Source organism: Scyliorhinus torazame, chromosome 1, assembly GCF_047496885.1.
Source record: "Scyliorhinus torazame isolate Kashiwa2021f chromosome 1, sScyTor2.1, whole genome shotgun sequence".
Lineage (NCBI taxonomy): Eukaryota > Metazoa > Chordata > Chondrichthyes > Carcharhiniformes > Scyliorhinidae > Scyliorhinus > Scyliorhinus torazame.
The window spans coordinates 376,067,994-376,084,881 of NC_092707.1; the positions used below are offsets into that span (position 1 = coordinate 376,067,994).

General features: G+C 43.8%; 2 protein-coding genes across 6 annotated transcripts in view; one reads left to right on the forward strand and one right to left on the reverse strand.

The window, feature by feature from the left end:
- The window catches only part of heatr1 (HEAT repeat containing 1), a 123,383-nt gene extending 116,296 nt beyond the window's left edge, over positions 1–7,087 (forward strand). Inside the window, exons 42-45 of the mRNA XM_072511675.1 lie at positions 772–926; positions 1,891–2,049; positions 3,589–3,697; positions 6,744–7,087. Of these exons, the coding sequence (XP_072367776.1) occupies positions 772–926; positions 1,891–2,049; positions 3,589–3,697; positions 6,744–6,832 (512 nt within the window). The 3' untranslated portion in view covers positions 6,833–7,087. The remainder of the gene's footprint in view (positions 1–771; positions 927–1,890; positions 2,050–3,588; positions 3,698–6,743) is intronic.
- Positions 7,088–10,116: 3,029 nt separating this feature from the next.
- LOC140426635 (galectin-8-like) overlaps positions 10,117–16,888 on the reverse strand; it is a 58,434-nt gene continuing 51,662 nt past the window's right edge. For 2 of the 5 annotated variants that reach the window (XM_072511688.1, XM_072511716.1), the window contains one exon: positions 10,117–12,198. In XM_072511688.1, the coding sequence (XP_072367789.1) occupies positions 12,049–12,198 (150 nt within the window). In that variant the 3' untranslated portion in view covers positions 10,117–12,048. The remainder of the gene's footprint in view (positions 12,199–16,888) is intronic. The other 3 variants (XM_072511707.1, XM_072511698.1, XM_072511726.1) reach the window with 3 other exon arrangements.

Consider the following 16,888-nt stretch of genomic DNA (forward strand, 5'->3'; position numbering starts at 1 on the left):
CCACCCTAAGGAGCAATTTAGCATGGCCAATCCACCTAACCTGCACATCTTTGGACTTTGGGAGGAAACCGGAACACCCGGGGGAAACCCACGCAGACACGGGGAGAAGGCGCAAACTCCACACAGTCTTCTGACGTCTGAATCAAACCTGGCTCCCTGGCCCTGTGAGACAGCAGTGCCAACCACTGTGCCAGCATTCCGCCCCAATTTTGGTCGGAAGAATAAGGAGAGTATAAATAAAATTTACTATAGATACAATATCAAAGTGGATCCAGAACATAAGAGACCTGGGGATGAACATACAGACATGTTTAAAGATAGCAGAACAAGTTGGGAAGGCTGTTAAAAGGCAGGCAAAGTAGGGAAGTTTCCTTTGTGAAACACTTGTTAGGACTCAGCTGGGGTATTGTGTCCAGTTCTGTGCACCACACAGGGAAGGATGTCAAGGCCTTAAGACAGGATGCAGAGGAGATTTATGAGAATGGTACCAGAGGTAAAAGATTTTGGTTGGGCGAAGAGAATCGAGACACTGGGTTTGTTCCCCTTGGTGTAGAGAAGATTTATGGAAAGATTTGATCAAAATGTCCAGAATCATGAAGAGTTTTAAGAGACATAATATAGGAGGCCCAATCAGCAGTCATTGATGTCAAATTTCTTATTTATATCAAACGCACTGTGACTAAATTAACAAATGCAGTTGTTTTAGCGATCAGCAGAATTACTCAAGTATTAAATTCAGTGGGTTATCATTTTGTTTTCTCCCGAAAATAGACGAAGCTTTCTTTGACTCGGACAAGAACATGGAGAAATCTTGCTTACTGCTTCAATTTGTCTGCGACTGCATGCACAAAATCTTTCTCTACGACACTCAACGGTTTGTCAGTAAGGAAAGAGCTGACACGCTCATGATGCCCTTAGTAGATCAGGTTTGTAAGTCTGCTTGAATGTTTCATTCTAACTGTCAAAACTTCTCCCATCTCCTAACATACAATTCATATATTCACATGAGTGCACTGCTCAAAATCTATCAACTTGTCTTTATTTGGTGCTATACCTAGATTACTGTTGAAGCATAATGTACACAAGCCAAGCAGCATTCCTGATGCAACCGGTAAAAAAGAATGGTGCAGCACAAATGGAGGACATTTGGCCCATTGTGTCTGTGCTGACCTTTTGGTGGAGCTATCCAATTAGCCCCACACGCCAAGTGTTTTTGCTTCAAATATTTACATTATACCGTCACTGTGTTCACATTACATGGTGTGTGTGTGGGAACCGCCGATCTTTCTATCTACAAAGAACCTGTGACAAATTTTTAGTTTGGAAAATCAAAATTGAAGACCATAAACAACACAAACTAATATTACATTTACATCACAAATAATAACCCATTCCAAATTTCATCATACAAGTTTGGATGATGTGACTCTTAATTGTTCATGTTGCTATCTCAACTGCTTTGTTGCATTGTTGTCATCAGGATCTGCTCGAGCTAATATTTTCACTGCACAGATGTGCTTCTCATCATAGATTGGCAACATTTGGCCAACAAATCACATCTGTTTAATCACATTATGTAAATATCATCCTGCGTCCCATTTATTTTGCATGAAAAATGGAATTTAAGCCGTATCCAAAATTTAAACTATACCTGTTGACTATTTTTGGAGGTGGAGTAGGAATCCTTCTGAACACATTTGAGCTTTTTGGTTTATGCTTTACAATATCTATTCATCATTGATCATGGCTGTGATCATTTTTAGTTGGCATATGGACATGCATTTATTATATTACAATATATATATTAATGACTGCACTGAACTCTTGTCTTTCCATTGTTCTTGGAGTAAGAAGTGTAAATATGATCTGAAATGCTCATTTTTTTTGTAGCTGGAAAACATGGTGGGAAGTGAGGAGGAGTACAAGGATAGGATGACCAATCATCTTATTCCATGTATAGCTCAGTTTTCTGTTGCTATTGGTGATGATTCTGTCTGGAAACCACTAAATTACCAGATCCTGCTTAAGACGCGACACCGCTCATCGAAGGTAGGTAACCGTGATGGTGTGATGAAGTTCAGCCTCTCACAAAACCATTTTTTAAATGGCATTTGCACTTGTGCTTTATTAGTTATTGTTTTATCTTGGTTATGAGATCAAGCTTATTGGCTGCACATTCAACAGTGTTAACATTTTCAGGCACTTATGGTGCTTTGATGATAATCATGGTTGGCTGCAAATGCCAAAGCTTTGATTTCGCTTCCTTAATGGTTTTCACGGTGCCACAGTGGTTAGCACGGCTGCCTCACAGTACCAGGTGCCCAAGTTCAATTTCGGCCTTGTGTGATTGTATGGAGCTTGCACATTTTCCTACAATGTACGGGGTTGCGGGGTTAGGGCGGGGGCCCAGGTAGGGTGCCCATTCGGAGGTTTGGTGCAGACTCGATGAGCCGAATGGCATCCTTCTGCACTGTAGGGATTATATGGATAACACCCACTTAGATGCTGAAACATAAAAGCGAAGGTCGATGGTTCAATCCCCAGTTTGTGGATTTAGCTGAATTTGTTTTCCACTTGTTTTTGGAATATGGGCAATATTTATTTTCCCATTCCTGGTAGCAATTAGGCCCTCTGAGGTCAAGCATGCAATGTGGGTCTGTCATCACTTGTAGCCTAAGACCAGTTAGAGGTGGCAGTCACATTCCCCGAAGGATATTAGTGAACCATTTGGGGTTTTTTGGACAATCCGTCAGCTTTTACATTCATTGTTTCTAGTGCTGAAGCACACATTACCAGGTTTATTCAATTCAATTTCACAACTTGACATGGTGCAATTTAAACTGTCTGTGACAGGGCGAGGCATTTAGCCTCACCAGTACCTGTGCTGGATGCAAAGAGAAAAATCAAGCGGAGTTACTTTTCTTTCTTGATCATTGTCCATAATGTCCCACTGGAAAATTTGCAGCACAGGAATTGGCCCTTCGGCTCTCCCAGCCTGCACCGGTATCCAGATCCTTTAAACCTGTCGCCTATTTTCCAAGGATCTACTTCCCTCTGTTCCCCGCCCATTCATATATCTGTCTAGATGCATCTTAAATGATGCTATCGTGCCCGCCCCTACCACCACCACTGGCAAAGCGTTCCAGGCACCCACCACCCTCTGCGTAAAAAACTTTCCACGCACATCTCCCTTAAACTTTCCCCCTCTCACCTTGAAATCGTGACCCCTTGTAATTGACACCCCCACATGGAAGGACATTGATGTTTGAAACAATTGTCCTTTTTTAATGCTCTATGCAAATAAATAGCCTGACTCTACCTTTTCTGATGAAGAACAGGCCCATGCATGAACTGCCAAGACTCTCACAAGAGAAATAGTTTAGTGCCTTTGGAAAAGGGGAGGAAATCTTTGTTTGATTCAGGATAGAGAGTGATTAATGAAAGATGTTTAGCAGAAGTCTTTTTTAAAAATCCCTCATTTAAAGGGCTTGGCCATTAACATCAGATTTCACTAACTTGAATTAAGGTGGATGTATTTTTGCCAGCACTGTTACGGAGCGAGCTCAAATGTATGAATTTAATCTGCAGGTGAGATTTTCTGCTTTGATTATGTTGCTGGAACTGGCTGGTAAACTTAAGGAGAACTACATGGTGTTACTGCCAGAAACCATTCCCTTCTTGGCAGAGCTGCTGGAAGGTAAGAAACTGAATTGGACTAAAAGATTTTCTTTCAATACCAGAAGTGTTATATTTTTAAAAATAAGCTTTAATATAGTGATTATTTGTGCTTTTAACAGTTATACTGCCCTGAAAAGGACAATCGGATTGTTCAGAATATCTTTACGATGTTTGAAATGATTGCTGACATCTGCACATTTTGCCAGAGTTGGTAGGATAGTTAATTAAATTTGTTCTTCATTCAGAAAAAAAAAGTGAAATTCAACTTGGGTTGTAGCGTACAATGAGCAATAGTGAATCAACAGCCTGTCCTGCAGTCTTCCTGCAGACTCAGCTGTCCATGACAGCATCGGTAGTAGTGATCACTGCTCAGCCCTTGTGGAGAGAAAGTGTCCTCTTCCCATTGAGGATACCCTCCATCGTGTTGTGTGGCACTACCACCGTGCTAAATGGGATAGACTTGGAGCAACTCCAGACTGGACATCCATGAGGCGCTGTGGGCCACCAGCAGCAGCAGAATTGTATTCAACCACAATCTACAACCTCATGGATTGCATATTCCCCACTCTACCATTACCACCAAGCCAGGGGATCAACCCTGGTTCAATGAAGAGTGCAGGAGAGCACACCAGAAGCAACATCAGGCATACCGAAAAATGAAGTGTCAACCTGGTGAAGCTGCAACACAGGACTAACTTTTGGGCCAAACAGCATAAGCAGCAAGTAATAGACAGAGCTAAGCGATTCCACAACCAATGCATCAGATCTAAGCTCTGTAGTCCTGCTACATCCAACCGTGAATGGTGTTGGACAATTAAACAACTCACCTGGAGGAGGAGGCTCCACAAATATCCCCATCCTAAATGATGGAGGAGCCCAGCACATATGTGCAAAAGACGAGGCTGAGACATTCACAGCAATCTTCAGCCAGAAGTGCCAAGTGGATGATCCATCTCGGTCTCCTCCAGAGGTCCCCAGCATCACAGATGTCAGTCTTCAGCCAATACGATTCACTCCACGTGATATCAAGAAACGGCTGCAGGCACTGGATACTGCAAAGGCTATGTGTCCTGATAATATCCTGGCAATAGTACTGAAGACCAGAACTGAAGCTCCAGTACTTGCCGCACCGCTAGCCAAGCTGTTCCAGTACATCTACAACATGTGGCATCTACCTAGCAATGTGGAAAATTGCCCATGTGTGTCCTGTACACAAGAAACAGGACAAAACCAACCCAGCCAACTATTGCCCTATCAGTCTACTGTTCATCATTAGCAAAGTAATGGAAGGAGTCATCAACTGTGCTATCAAGAGGCACTTCATCAACAATAACCTGCTCACGGACTCTCAGTTTGGGTTCCACCAGGGTCACTCAGCTCCTGACCTCATTACAGCCTTGGTTCAAGAATGGACAAAAAAGCTGAATGCCAGAGGTGAGGTGAGAGTGACTGCCCTTGACATCAAGGCAGCATTTGACCGAGTACGGCATCAAGGAGCCTAGCTAAACTGAAGTCAATGGGAATCAGAAGGGAAAATCTCTCCACTGGTTGGAATCTTACCTGGCACAAGAGAAGATGGTTTTGATGGTTGGAGGTCAATCATCTCAACTCCAGGACATCATTGCAGAAGTTGCTCAGGGTAGTGTCCGAAGCCCAACCATCTTCAGCTGCTTCTTCAATGACTTCCCTTCCATCATAAGGTTAGAAGTGGGGATGTTTGCGGATGACTACACAATGTTCAGCACCATTCGCGACTCCTCAGATAATGAAGCAGTTCATGTCCAAAGGCAGCAAGACCTGGACATTATCCAGGCTTGGGCTGAGAAGTGGGCAAGTTACATTCGTGACACACAAGTGACAGGCAATGACCATCTCCTACAAGACAGGATCTAACCACCGCCCCTTGACATCGCTGAATCCCCCATAATCAACATCATGAAGGTTACCATTGATCAGAAATTGAACCGGACTAGCCACATTAATACTGTGGCTACCAGGGCAGGTCAAAGGCTAGGAATCCTACAGCAAGTAACTCTCCTCCTGACCCCAAAACTTGTTCAACATCTATAAGGCACAAGTCAGGAGTGTAATGGCATGCTCTCCACTTACCTGGATGAGTGCAGCTCCAACAGCACTCAAGAAACTTGACACCATCCAGGATAAAGCTGCCCGCTTGATTGCGCCCCCTTCCACAAACATTCAAACCTTCCACCACTGACGAACAGTGGCAACCGTGTGCATCATCTACAAGATGCACTGCAGTAACTCACCAAGATTCCTTAGACAACACCTTCCAAACCCACAACCATCTAGAAGGACAAGAGCAGCAAATATCTGGGAACCCCACCACCTGGAGGTTCCCCTCCAAGTCACTCACCACCCCGACCTGGAAATATATCGCCATTCCTTCACTGTCGCTTGGGCAACATCTTGGAACTCCCTCCCTAATAACACAATGGGTGTACCTACACCTCAAAGGTCTGCAGCAATTAAAGAAGGCAACTCACCACCACCTTCTGAAGGGCAACTAGGGATGGGCAATAAATGCTGGCCGAACCAGCAACGCCCATATTGAAATCAATAGAAAGGGAAATCGGGCTGAGAGTAAAGCGGGGTGTCAATTAGTATTGCCTGTTTTGTCCAAAAGCCTAGGAATAATTTCATTTCCTCAGTCTTATTCACTCACCTAAGTGGGTAAAATAAAACTTCAATTCTCATTTTCAGCTTTGTATAATTCTTTATAAAAATGACAAACCTCGCAAAGTTCCTGGCAATATCAGCTGCTGCACAGTATAATAAAGAAAGATAAATGTTACGTATTTTTGAAAGGAGATACAACATTGGGTTTTAATGTGTGCTACAGCTTACTTTTAACTGTCACATCTGCTTAAGAAAGGTTCAGCATTGTGTCTTGAGGTAGTTAACTTGTAAGTAGACGTAAGTGCTTAGACATCGGAGATTCTAGAACATCAAGTACACGCAGCAGCACGTCAGTGACCCACATTCGCCGTCCACAATTTTGCGGAAGGACTTTTTAATTAAATGTTGTTTACTTTGTTTTGCAGATGAATGTGAAGAGGTGGAGCACAATTGTCAGAAAGTTGTCCAGCAACTTGAAGTCATACTTGGAGAACCACTGCAAAGTTATTTCTGAAAACGAAGTTGTACAGAGTTTTTATAAAAGTTTATATATGTACAGTAGAGGTTACAGTATTAATTTTGCAATCTGCACAGCTATTTGTGTGTGCTGCCGGTACTGAATTTTATCTTCATATGTATGAAAATCAATAATTCTGATATACTGCCTGATTTGGTTCAAGTTGGATAACTAGTTTGTTATGTAGTCCCCATGTTGCTAATGATCACTAATATCCCCCGACAACTTTTAATAAATAGATTGATAAACCACTATTGATGCATTTTGCTTTCTTTATGTAGCATAATGGAATGTGTTGGACTAAGTACCTTAAAGGTTGATCATAATGGTCTGTAATGTTGTGGAAGGAATTGACACATACTTATGTGATCTGAGAGTCTAGGAGAAAGAATCATAGAAGTTACGGCGCAGGAGGCCATTCGGCCCTTAGAAAGAGCACCCTACTTAAGTCCACGCCTCCACCTTATCCTAGTAACCCCCTTCTAACCTTTTGGACATTAAGGGACAATTTAGATGGCCAATCCACATAACCTGCACATCTTTGGACTGTGGGAGGGAACCGGAGCACCCGGAGAAAACTCACGCAGACACGGGGAGAAGTGCAAAGTTCATAAAGTCACCCAAGGTTGGAATTGAACCTGGGTTCCTGGAGCTGTGAAGCAACAATGTTAACCACTGTGCCAACGTACCGCAGGAAGTGTTCTCATAACTGTAAATGCTAGTGTTTGTAGTTGGAAGTTATTGAAACGACTCGAACCCAACAATAAAATAATATACTTTACATTCAAGTGGGTATAATAGCCGTTAGCTATGGTAAACTAGCAATGGCTTCACCAGGGCAAGTTGTAAAAGTGAATTCAATAAATCGGGCAATTTGTGGTCTAGCACCAGATTGTTGTAAGAATTCAGTTGATTCACGGATGTCCTGCGAATTAGAGCCAGGCCATTTGGAAGTGAAATCATAAAGCACTTCATACAAAGGGTAGGGGGAATCAGACAACCTCCTCTCGTGCTGTTACTATAGAATTTTTAAATATCTATTTAACACTTCTCCTTAAGGTGGCACAGTGGCTAACACTGCTGCTTCACAGTGCAGAGGTTCCGGGTCACTGTGGAGTTTGCACATTCTCCTCGTGTCTGCGTGGGTTTCACCCCCACAACCCAAAGATGTTCAGGGTAGGTGGATTGGCCACGCTAAATTGCCCCTTCATTGAAAAAATAATAATTGGGTACTCGAAATTTATTTTAAAAAGAAAGAAAATGTTTCTCCTAACTTCGGTTGGGTATTAATTTGCATCTTGATTGCTTTGCTGTGTCACCTTGGAACATTTCAATTAGTTAAAGGTGTTTTGTAAATGCCAGTTGTGAATTAAAAGGCCAAGGATCATTGTGCTTTGGATAACTGGGGCGAGATTCTCCGACCCCCTGCCGGGTCAGAGAATCGCTGGGGGCTGGCGTGAATCCCGTCCCCGCCGGTTGCAGAATTCTCCGGCACCAGAGATTTGGCGGGGTTGGCGGGCCCCCCCACGCGATTCTCCAGCCCGGATGGGCCGAATTCCCGCTGCTAGAATGCCTGTCCCGTCGGCGTGGATTAAACCACCTCTCTTACCGGTGGGACAAGGCGGCGCGGGCGGGCACCGGGGTCCTGGGGGGGGGGGGGGCACGGGGCGATCTGGCCCCGGGGGGTGCCCCCACGGTGGCCTGGCCCACCGATCCGCGGGCGGGCCTGTGCTGTGGGGGCACTCTTTTCTTTCCGCCTTCGCCACGGTCTCCACCATGGCGGAGGCGGAAGAGACTCTCTCCACAGCGCATGCGCGGGGATGCCGTGAGCGGCCGCTAACGCTCCCGCGCGTGCGCCACCCTGAAATGTCATTTCCGCGTCAGCTGGCGGGGCGGAAGTCAGTCCGGCGCGGGCCTAGCCCCTCAAGGTTAGGGCTGGGCCCCCCAAGATGCGGAGGATTCCGCACCTTTGGGGCAGCGCGATGCCCGACTGATTTGCGCCATTTTTGGCGCCGGTCGGCGGACATCGCGCCGATACCGGAGAATTTTGCCCCAGATTTCTACACTTTAAACACCAAGATACCAAACATTTCATTTAGGTGTTTGGGGGGGGAAAGAGAGAACTAGAGCAGAGAATAAAGAAGAGGTTTAGTAGGTATTCAAAATCACTAAAGGTTTTGATAGAGTAAAGGAGAAAGTTTCCGGCAGCGGTGTGGGGGGGGGGAGGAAGAGAGTAACCAGAGGACACATTAAGAGACAGGGCAGACAGTTATGATCTGGAATATGTTGCTTCAAATGTTATTATAGAACCAAGTGCAGAAGAGGAGGCCATTTGATCCATCGAGTCTGCACTAACCCTCTGAAAGAACACTCCACCCAAGCCCACTCGCTGCAACCTCACCTAACCTACACATCCCTGGACACACTTTGGACTGTGGGAGGAAACTGGAGCAGATGTGCAAAGATAGTGCAAACTTCACACACACAGATAATGAAAATCGCTTACTGTCACAAGTAGGCTTCAAATGAAGTTACTGTGAAAAGCCCCTAGTCGCCACATTCCGGCGCCTGTTCAGGGAGGCTGGTACGGGAAGGTGAAGTTTATATTAGATTTTGAGGCAATATGTATTGATTTCAAAGGTGGTTATAGTTTGAAACTGTATCTTTAAATTTGGATCATGTGATCTGTGCTGCAGTCGACCTGACTAGAAGCTTAGGAAGGATCAAAGGGAAGACTCATTACTAAAATATAGCTGACTGATATTTATATTGGAGAGGCGTGCAATCACAGCTGTTGCTATATCCACAATCAAAAGATTCAGCAGACATTAAGCAAATTCCACTTTCGGGCTCATTTGGTGGGGAGTTTCTCCCTGCCGAGCCAGTGTCCCCTGGAACTGCCCATCATGGTCTAATGGCCGGAGATGAGACGCCGAAGGGAACTCTCGGGTGGATTAAGAAAGTAGAAAAGGAACTGGATTTATACTGTAAATCCGAACAAACTGTAATATTAGTAATACTTTTTTTTAAAAAGTGAAATCTTGGTGGTTTTGTTTTTTCAGTTGATCAGTGTTTATTCAAACAGAGTCCATATCAAAGCGAATTGGATAAATACTGGCAGTGGAAGTATTTGGCTAGCTCTTAGAAGCAATTGACTCCTATTGTACTGTATTCTTATGAAGGTAACCCGATCGTTCACATCAGAACTTCCTGTTGCATCAATTTAGACTGGAAACTACTTGTTCTATATTACTTGCAGCAACACAAATTTCAACAAAATGTCTGAATTAAGAACTTTATTTCTTTTTTAATGCATTACAGAATCAGTAAATATCAAATCATTCCAAAGCTTTGTCTTCATATAAATTATGTAGAAAAACAGAGTTTCACATATTCATTTACAGTATGTAGGAACACATGCCGACATGGGCTTTTCCAAATTTATGCAAATAACTCAAAAGGGCCCAAAAATTAAGTTTCAAGTTAGATTAATAGCCTACCCACAAAATTAAAATTGACATGTTTTCAGTATGTAAACACAAAACAACATTGAATCCACAGAGACATTGCAATGTACTTGGTACCCAATTAGACCGTCAATGCTGTTGGTATTGAAGTTCTTCCCACTCGATTGCCAAATACACTGATCATTTAGCCCGTAAGAAACAGAATAAACTTCATAGAAATCCATGTTCAACAACAACAATAGCAGCCAGTTGCAGGTTTTGGTCAGTACACCTGTCGGGTACAAATGGTGTGTCTACCAATGTTACCCCAATTTAAGTACCGTATAAGTTTTCCTTCACAATCCAGATTCAGAATGCAAACTACAATTTTGTACGTCATTACAAGCATGTTGAGCAGTACAAGTCTACTTCCGAGTCAACAACACTTTTAGTTCGAGGTCCCAATGGGCAATATTTAAAGTTTTAATTAGGAGTAATTTAAGAAAAACTCTGAACAAAAGCACTGGTGGGCCAAATTATCCAGTCCGCAGAGAGATGGGGGGAGGAAAGAGTGCTTAAAAATGTCAATCCGAGGTGCTAAATTAATCCCTTTAGTCAGTATTAGCAATTTGATTACTTTCTTTTCGATCACTGTATATGACCTGACAAAATAAAGTGGTACAGAAGCTGCTTATAGTCGTAATTTCCAGGAGTCCATCAAGCTTTTGCAGTTCACTGTTTAGCAAATGGACACTCAGTCAGTATCGACTTTTAGAACCGTACATTTGTGATGCAGTTTGTCACCCAGCAAAGTTGCTCATACTCATGGTGAGATCTATTTTGCATCATTTGCAGAGCCAAGCGCAAATGCCACAAAGTACCAGCTGCATTTCTAAATTGTGTTGGGCTCTAGACAGAAACACAAGGAAAGCAGGTTAATTCTCAAAAGCTGGTAAATTTAAGGTTCATAACAGGACGTTCTTAATACCTCCAAAATAAAAAGCGAAGACTCCTTGATAAACCAGAAGAATTAGAAATCCTGGAATTGTTTAAGACACAAGTAAGACACACTTAAAATACTTTCAGCATAATGAATAAGATGTGACTGAATGGCTCTTGTGAGCCGAATGTTAGAGTAATGCAAAATAGATTGATAAATCAGGCCGAGAGTTTGCAAATAATAGTACTACCATGTGGAAAAGTAAAGCTTTAATTGACTATTCATGTAAGCATATGTCGGTCATTAAAACTTACAAGCTTTGCCAAGATCTGTTCAGGATTTTTAACAAGTGAATAACCAACATTATTTAATCAACATAAGTGAAAAGTTTAATTAACTGTCCGAGTTACTTTTGTAGGTCAGGACAGTAGCAAAATATCTCAATGCATTTCAGCCATTAAAAATACATATTTAAAGACCAGTTTGTGGGCAACTTGAATCTCAAAGTAAAATTTCCTACACAATTACTTGAAACTCCTTCAACACTTAAATAATTGAACGATATTGGAGGGGGGGGGGTTCTATGAAAATGGTGCAATCCACAAAATCCCATTTTCTCGAGTACTGTGTGGTTTAAGTGAACTCAATAAGGCAATTGCAAAACAAAAGCCAGAACTTCAAGCATGATGCAATAGTCCCCAAGAAATTATTTTTCTTCTTGATTTGATCACGTACTCTCTCTATAATCAGAAACAGAATTCGATAGGTTACACACCTAGTTATTGGCGTAACAGAAATGCTAATTTTGGTCGGCAGCTTCTCTCCACCTACCAAGTCTGTACATGGAGCAACTGGATATTTCCATCCATTTCCAACATATCAATTTTGCTCAAGTCAGTAAACCGGTGTTTATATTCCAATAAATGCTCTCCATTAACAGCAATCTTGAAGCAGTCAGAATCACAGTAAATTACAACCTGGAACACAAACACAGAACAGAAGAGTATAAAACAAGGCAGCATTCAGTTCCTTCCATGTGCCACTATAAAAGGCAAAGCAACACAGTCTTCAAGGCCAAAATGCTCCTGCTGTTCACTGGCGGCGTGATTCTCTGGTCCCGCGCACCCTCCCACGGGATTCCCGGCAGCATGAGGAGGCTTCAATGGGAATTCCCATACACAGTGGCAGGAGCAGAGAATCCCGCCATCAGCAAACGGCATGCTGCCTTCCGCCGCTGAGAAACATGCGGCTGGGAGGCCAGAGATTCAAACACAATGTTAGGACACCTCTCCATTGAACACCTTTTACATTCTTCAATTAGATCAGTGTCACCCCTTCTACAGACATAAGAGCCCTCCAACACTGCTATAGTGTTATATTCAAATAGGAAGATGATTACTATATGTATGGACGTCTTAGCATGTGCGAGTGATGTCATCAATCGCACGGGCTTGCGCAGGTTTTCGGTATCGCCATGACGAGCTTCTGTATAGTTGTGTGTAACTGCAGCTAGTTTCTGAATCCATGCTGTGCTGTTATTTCAATATTTTTAGAAGTAAAGATTGAATTTTCACAATGCTTTCGGCTAACTCTTAGTGACCAAGTTACCACATTTCTTTGGTGATGAGAATTAAACAGGACAAGAATAATTCAAGGTGCGGCATGGCGACACAAAGTCTTGTACAGTGAGTAGCTAGTTTGCAAGGTGAATGGCGGTCAAGAGCTCTAACCAGCAGGGCTTTCATGAGTTCACTGACAAAAAAACCCTGAGTCAGTGGCCATGACTAGGTTTGGGACTATCAGTGAGTTTGTGGAGGGGCACGAGGGCTGGACGGAATAGAAGGAAAGATTAGGACACTTTCCTGGTGAATGGAATTACAGATGAGGCTAAAGAGCGATCAATTCTCCTGAGTGTGTGGGAGAGGCAAAGACTTGTAAGCTGATGAGGAATTTAGCAACATCACAGATGCCGGGGGAACATTTCATTTGCAGATTTAGTTGCACTCGTTCAGAATCACCACCATCCTAAGTCCTAGGTGATTGTCCAACATTTTAAGTTCCATAGTCATTTTTGTACGGCAGGACAGTCAGTAGCTATAATTGTGGCTGAATTGCGTCAACTCTCTGTGCATTGAGAATTTGGGGCAGTTTTAGAGGACATACTCTGGGACAGATTAGTCTGTGGCATTAATAAAGACAACATGCAGCATCGTTTCTTGAGAGACGCCACAGTGACCTTCAAGTCTTTTTCTCAGGGCATGGAAATGGCTGCCAATAATGCAAAAGATATTCAAAATGCCAATGGTGGGGCACATCCCGGTGCACTGCATCAAAAGAGCCAGCAAATAAAAAGGCTAAAGCAGTTGAATGCCTCAGGTGTGAAGGCACACACTATGCAAATCATGGCAAGTTCATGTACGCTGCCCGTCACAATTGCAACAAAAAGGGACACTTGACTAAAAGATGCATGAGTGCTGAGTCAAAGGCTGGGCATGGAAATTCAAAGAAACCTCAGTCTGCTATGCATCAGCTGGAAAGCTCAGAGCAGGAAGAGGAGCCCTCCTACAACATTTCTAATGTGAGTGAGGCATGCCCGAAGCCTAACTATGCTACAGTGCAGTGCGATGGACAGAAAATTAAGATGTAGGTGGACATAGGAGCCTCTGCATCTTTTATTAGTGAGGAGACCTTTAGGAGGATTTGGGGCTTTAAGCAGGTGCTAGCCCTTACTAAGGCAGGGATCAACCTTCCGACTTACAATGGCGAGACTATACTGTTACTTGGGAGCATTAGAGGTGGACATTGCTTATAACAGCCAAGAAAGAACACTGCTTCTGGGAGTAAAATGGCCTGGCCTTAGTCTACTTGGGTGTAACTGGCTCAAGAAAATTCAGTTGAACTGGAGTGAGATAAAGCACACAAAAGTGACAGAAGATGTCATTCAGAAATATCCTGAGGTCTTCATAGATGAACTGGGTACATTCCAGGGCACTACAGTTAAGTTGTTTGTGGATCATTGGGTCACTCCTTGCTTTTTCAAGCCCAGGACAGTGCCTTATACTGTGAAATGCAAGTGGAGGAGGAGCTGGAGCAGCGGCAAAGGCTAGGAATCATTGAGCCCATTCAGTTTTCACACACTGCAGCTCTAATTGTTCCAGTTCTTAAAAGTAATGGCACTCTGCACACATGTAGGGATTACAGAACTTACCTGTTGCTGAGGATGGAAGATCTATTTTCAACTTTGCCAGGAGGCAAGATATTTGACATGAGTCAGGCCCACCAGCAGCTCTTGTTAGAAGAGGACTCAAAGCAGTAGGTCACAATCTACACCCACAAGAATTTGTTCAAATATGATCATCTGTTTTTTGGGCTGTCTTCTAGTCCTGTGATTTTTCAAAGGACAATGGACAATCTGTTGCAGGGGATTCCCCGTGTGAGAATTTATTTGGACGATATCCTGATCACAGGGAAAACGGAGGAGGAGCCCCTCAACAACCTGGATCAAGTGTTAAAGAGATTTTCAGGGCAGCATGGTGGCGCAGTGGGTAGCATTGCTGCCTCACGGCGCCGAGGTCCCAGGTTCGATCCCGGCTCTGGGATCTGTGTGGACTTTGCACATTCTCCCAGTGTTTGCGTGGGTTTCGCCCACACAACCCAAAAAGATGTGCAGGGTAGGAGGATTGGCCACGCTAAATTACCCCATAATTGGAAAAAATGAATTGGGTACTCTAAATTTATTTTTAAATAAATAGAGTGAGATTTTCAGAGGCAGATGTGTGTCTGAAGTGTAGCAAATGCATCTTCCAGATAGTATGTGGAACATTTGGGTCATGAATTCACAGTGCAGAGTCTGTCCCGTGGAGGAAAGATTTTGAGCTCTGAAAAAAGCATCAAATCCTAGGGATGTGTCTGAGTTCAGATCATTTCTGTGTTTAGTGAACTACTACGGGAAATTTCTACCAGATCTTTCAACAGTGTTGGTGCCACCATATCTGCTTCACAAAAGACCAAACGGAAGTGGAGGCCAGCACAAGAGAAAGCTCTCAAGGATGTGTATGTACTACTACAATCAGCTGATTCACTCTGATCAGGACAGAGAGCTCACTCCGTCATGTGAAGACTCACCTTTATGGCGTCAGGGCAGTGCTCTCACATCTGGTGAAGGATGGGTCAGAAAGATCCACTGGATTTGCATCATGCATGCACATTGACCACAGCAAAGAAAGGATATTCACAACTAGACAAGGAAGGTCTAGCCAGCGTTTTCGCAGTGAAACTGTTTAATCAATATCTTTATGGGAACTCATTCGTTGATGAGTCTTTTTAGTGAATGCAGATGCATTCCTCCCAAGGCCTCGGCGAGGTTGCAGTGCTGGACTCTCACATCTTCAGCTGACCAGTACAACATTGTCCTTCCCTGCCCTGTGCACAATGTGAATGCAGACGCACTGAGTCATCTTCCCTTACCAGACATTCCATCCAAGACAGTATTTCCTCCAAAGACAATTTTCTTGCTTGCAAGACTTTCAAAGTCTCCTCGAAGTGCAAAACAGATTAAACCATGGGCGGACAGGGATCCTATCCTGTCCTGGGTGAGAAGATTCCTTATGCAGGAATGGCCTCTTGCTATAGAGGATGATGAACTGAGACCATTTGTAAAATGTAGTAATGAGCTGAGTGTGCAGGGTGGTTGCATTCTTTGGGGGTCTAGAGTGGTTTTTCCACCTTCTGGTCATTCGTAAGACATGGATGAAGCTAATGAGGCTCATCCGGATGCCTCCCGAATGAAGAGTTTAGCAAGGTCGTGTTTAGTGGCCTAATATTGATCAGGACTTGGAGAAATAGCTAAAATCCTGTTCTTTTTTTTTTATAAATGTTTTATTGAAAATTTTTTCCCAAACAACAATTTTTCCCCTCTTACAAAGCAAACGCAACAATAACAATACAGAAATTTTAAACAATACACAAGTAACAAAACCCCTTTATCTTTGACCTAAACTAAACCCCCCCCTCCCCCCCCCCCTCCCCCTGGGTTGCTGCTGCTGGTCATCTGTCTTCCCTCTAACGTTCCCCTAGGTAGTCGAGAAATGGCTGCCACCGCCTGGTGAACCCTTGAGCCGATCCTCTCAGGGCAAACTTTATCTGCTCCAGTTTAATGAACCCCGCCATATCATTTACCCAGGCCTCCAGTCCGGGGGGTTTCGCCTCCTTCCACATGAGTAGGATCCTGCGCCGGGCTACTAGGGACGCAAAGGCCACAACGTCGGCCTCTTTCGCCTCCTGCACTCCCGGCTCTTCCGCAACTCCAAATAGAGCTAACCCCCAGCCTGGTTTGACCCGGGCCTTCACCACCCGCGAAATCACTCCCGTCACTCCCTTCCAATACCCTTCCAGTGCCGGGCACGCCCAAAACATATGTGCATGGTTTGCCGGGCTCCCGCCACACCTCCCACATTTGTCCTCCACTCCAAAGAACCTGCTCAATCTTGCTCCTGTTATGTGTGCTCTATGTAGCACCTTAAATTGAATCAGGCTAAGCCTGGCGCATGAGGAAGAGGAATTTACCCTGCTTAGGGCATCAGCCCACATACCCTCCTCTATCTCCTCCCCTAGTTCTTCTTCCCACTTTCCTTTTAGTTCGCCCACCGACTCCTCCCCCTCTTCCCT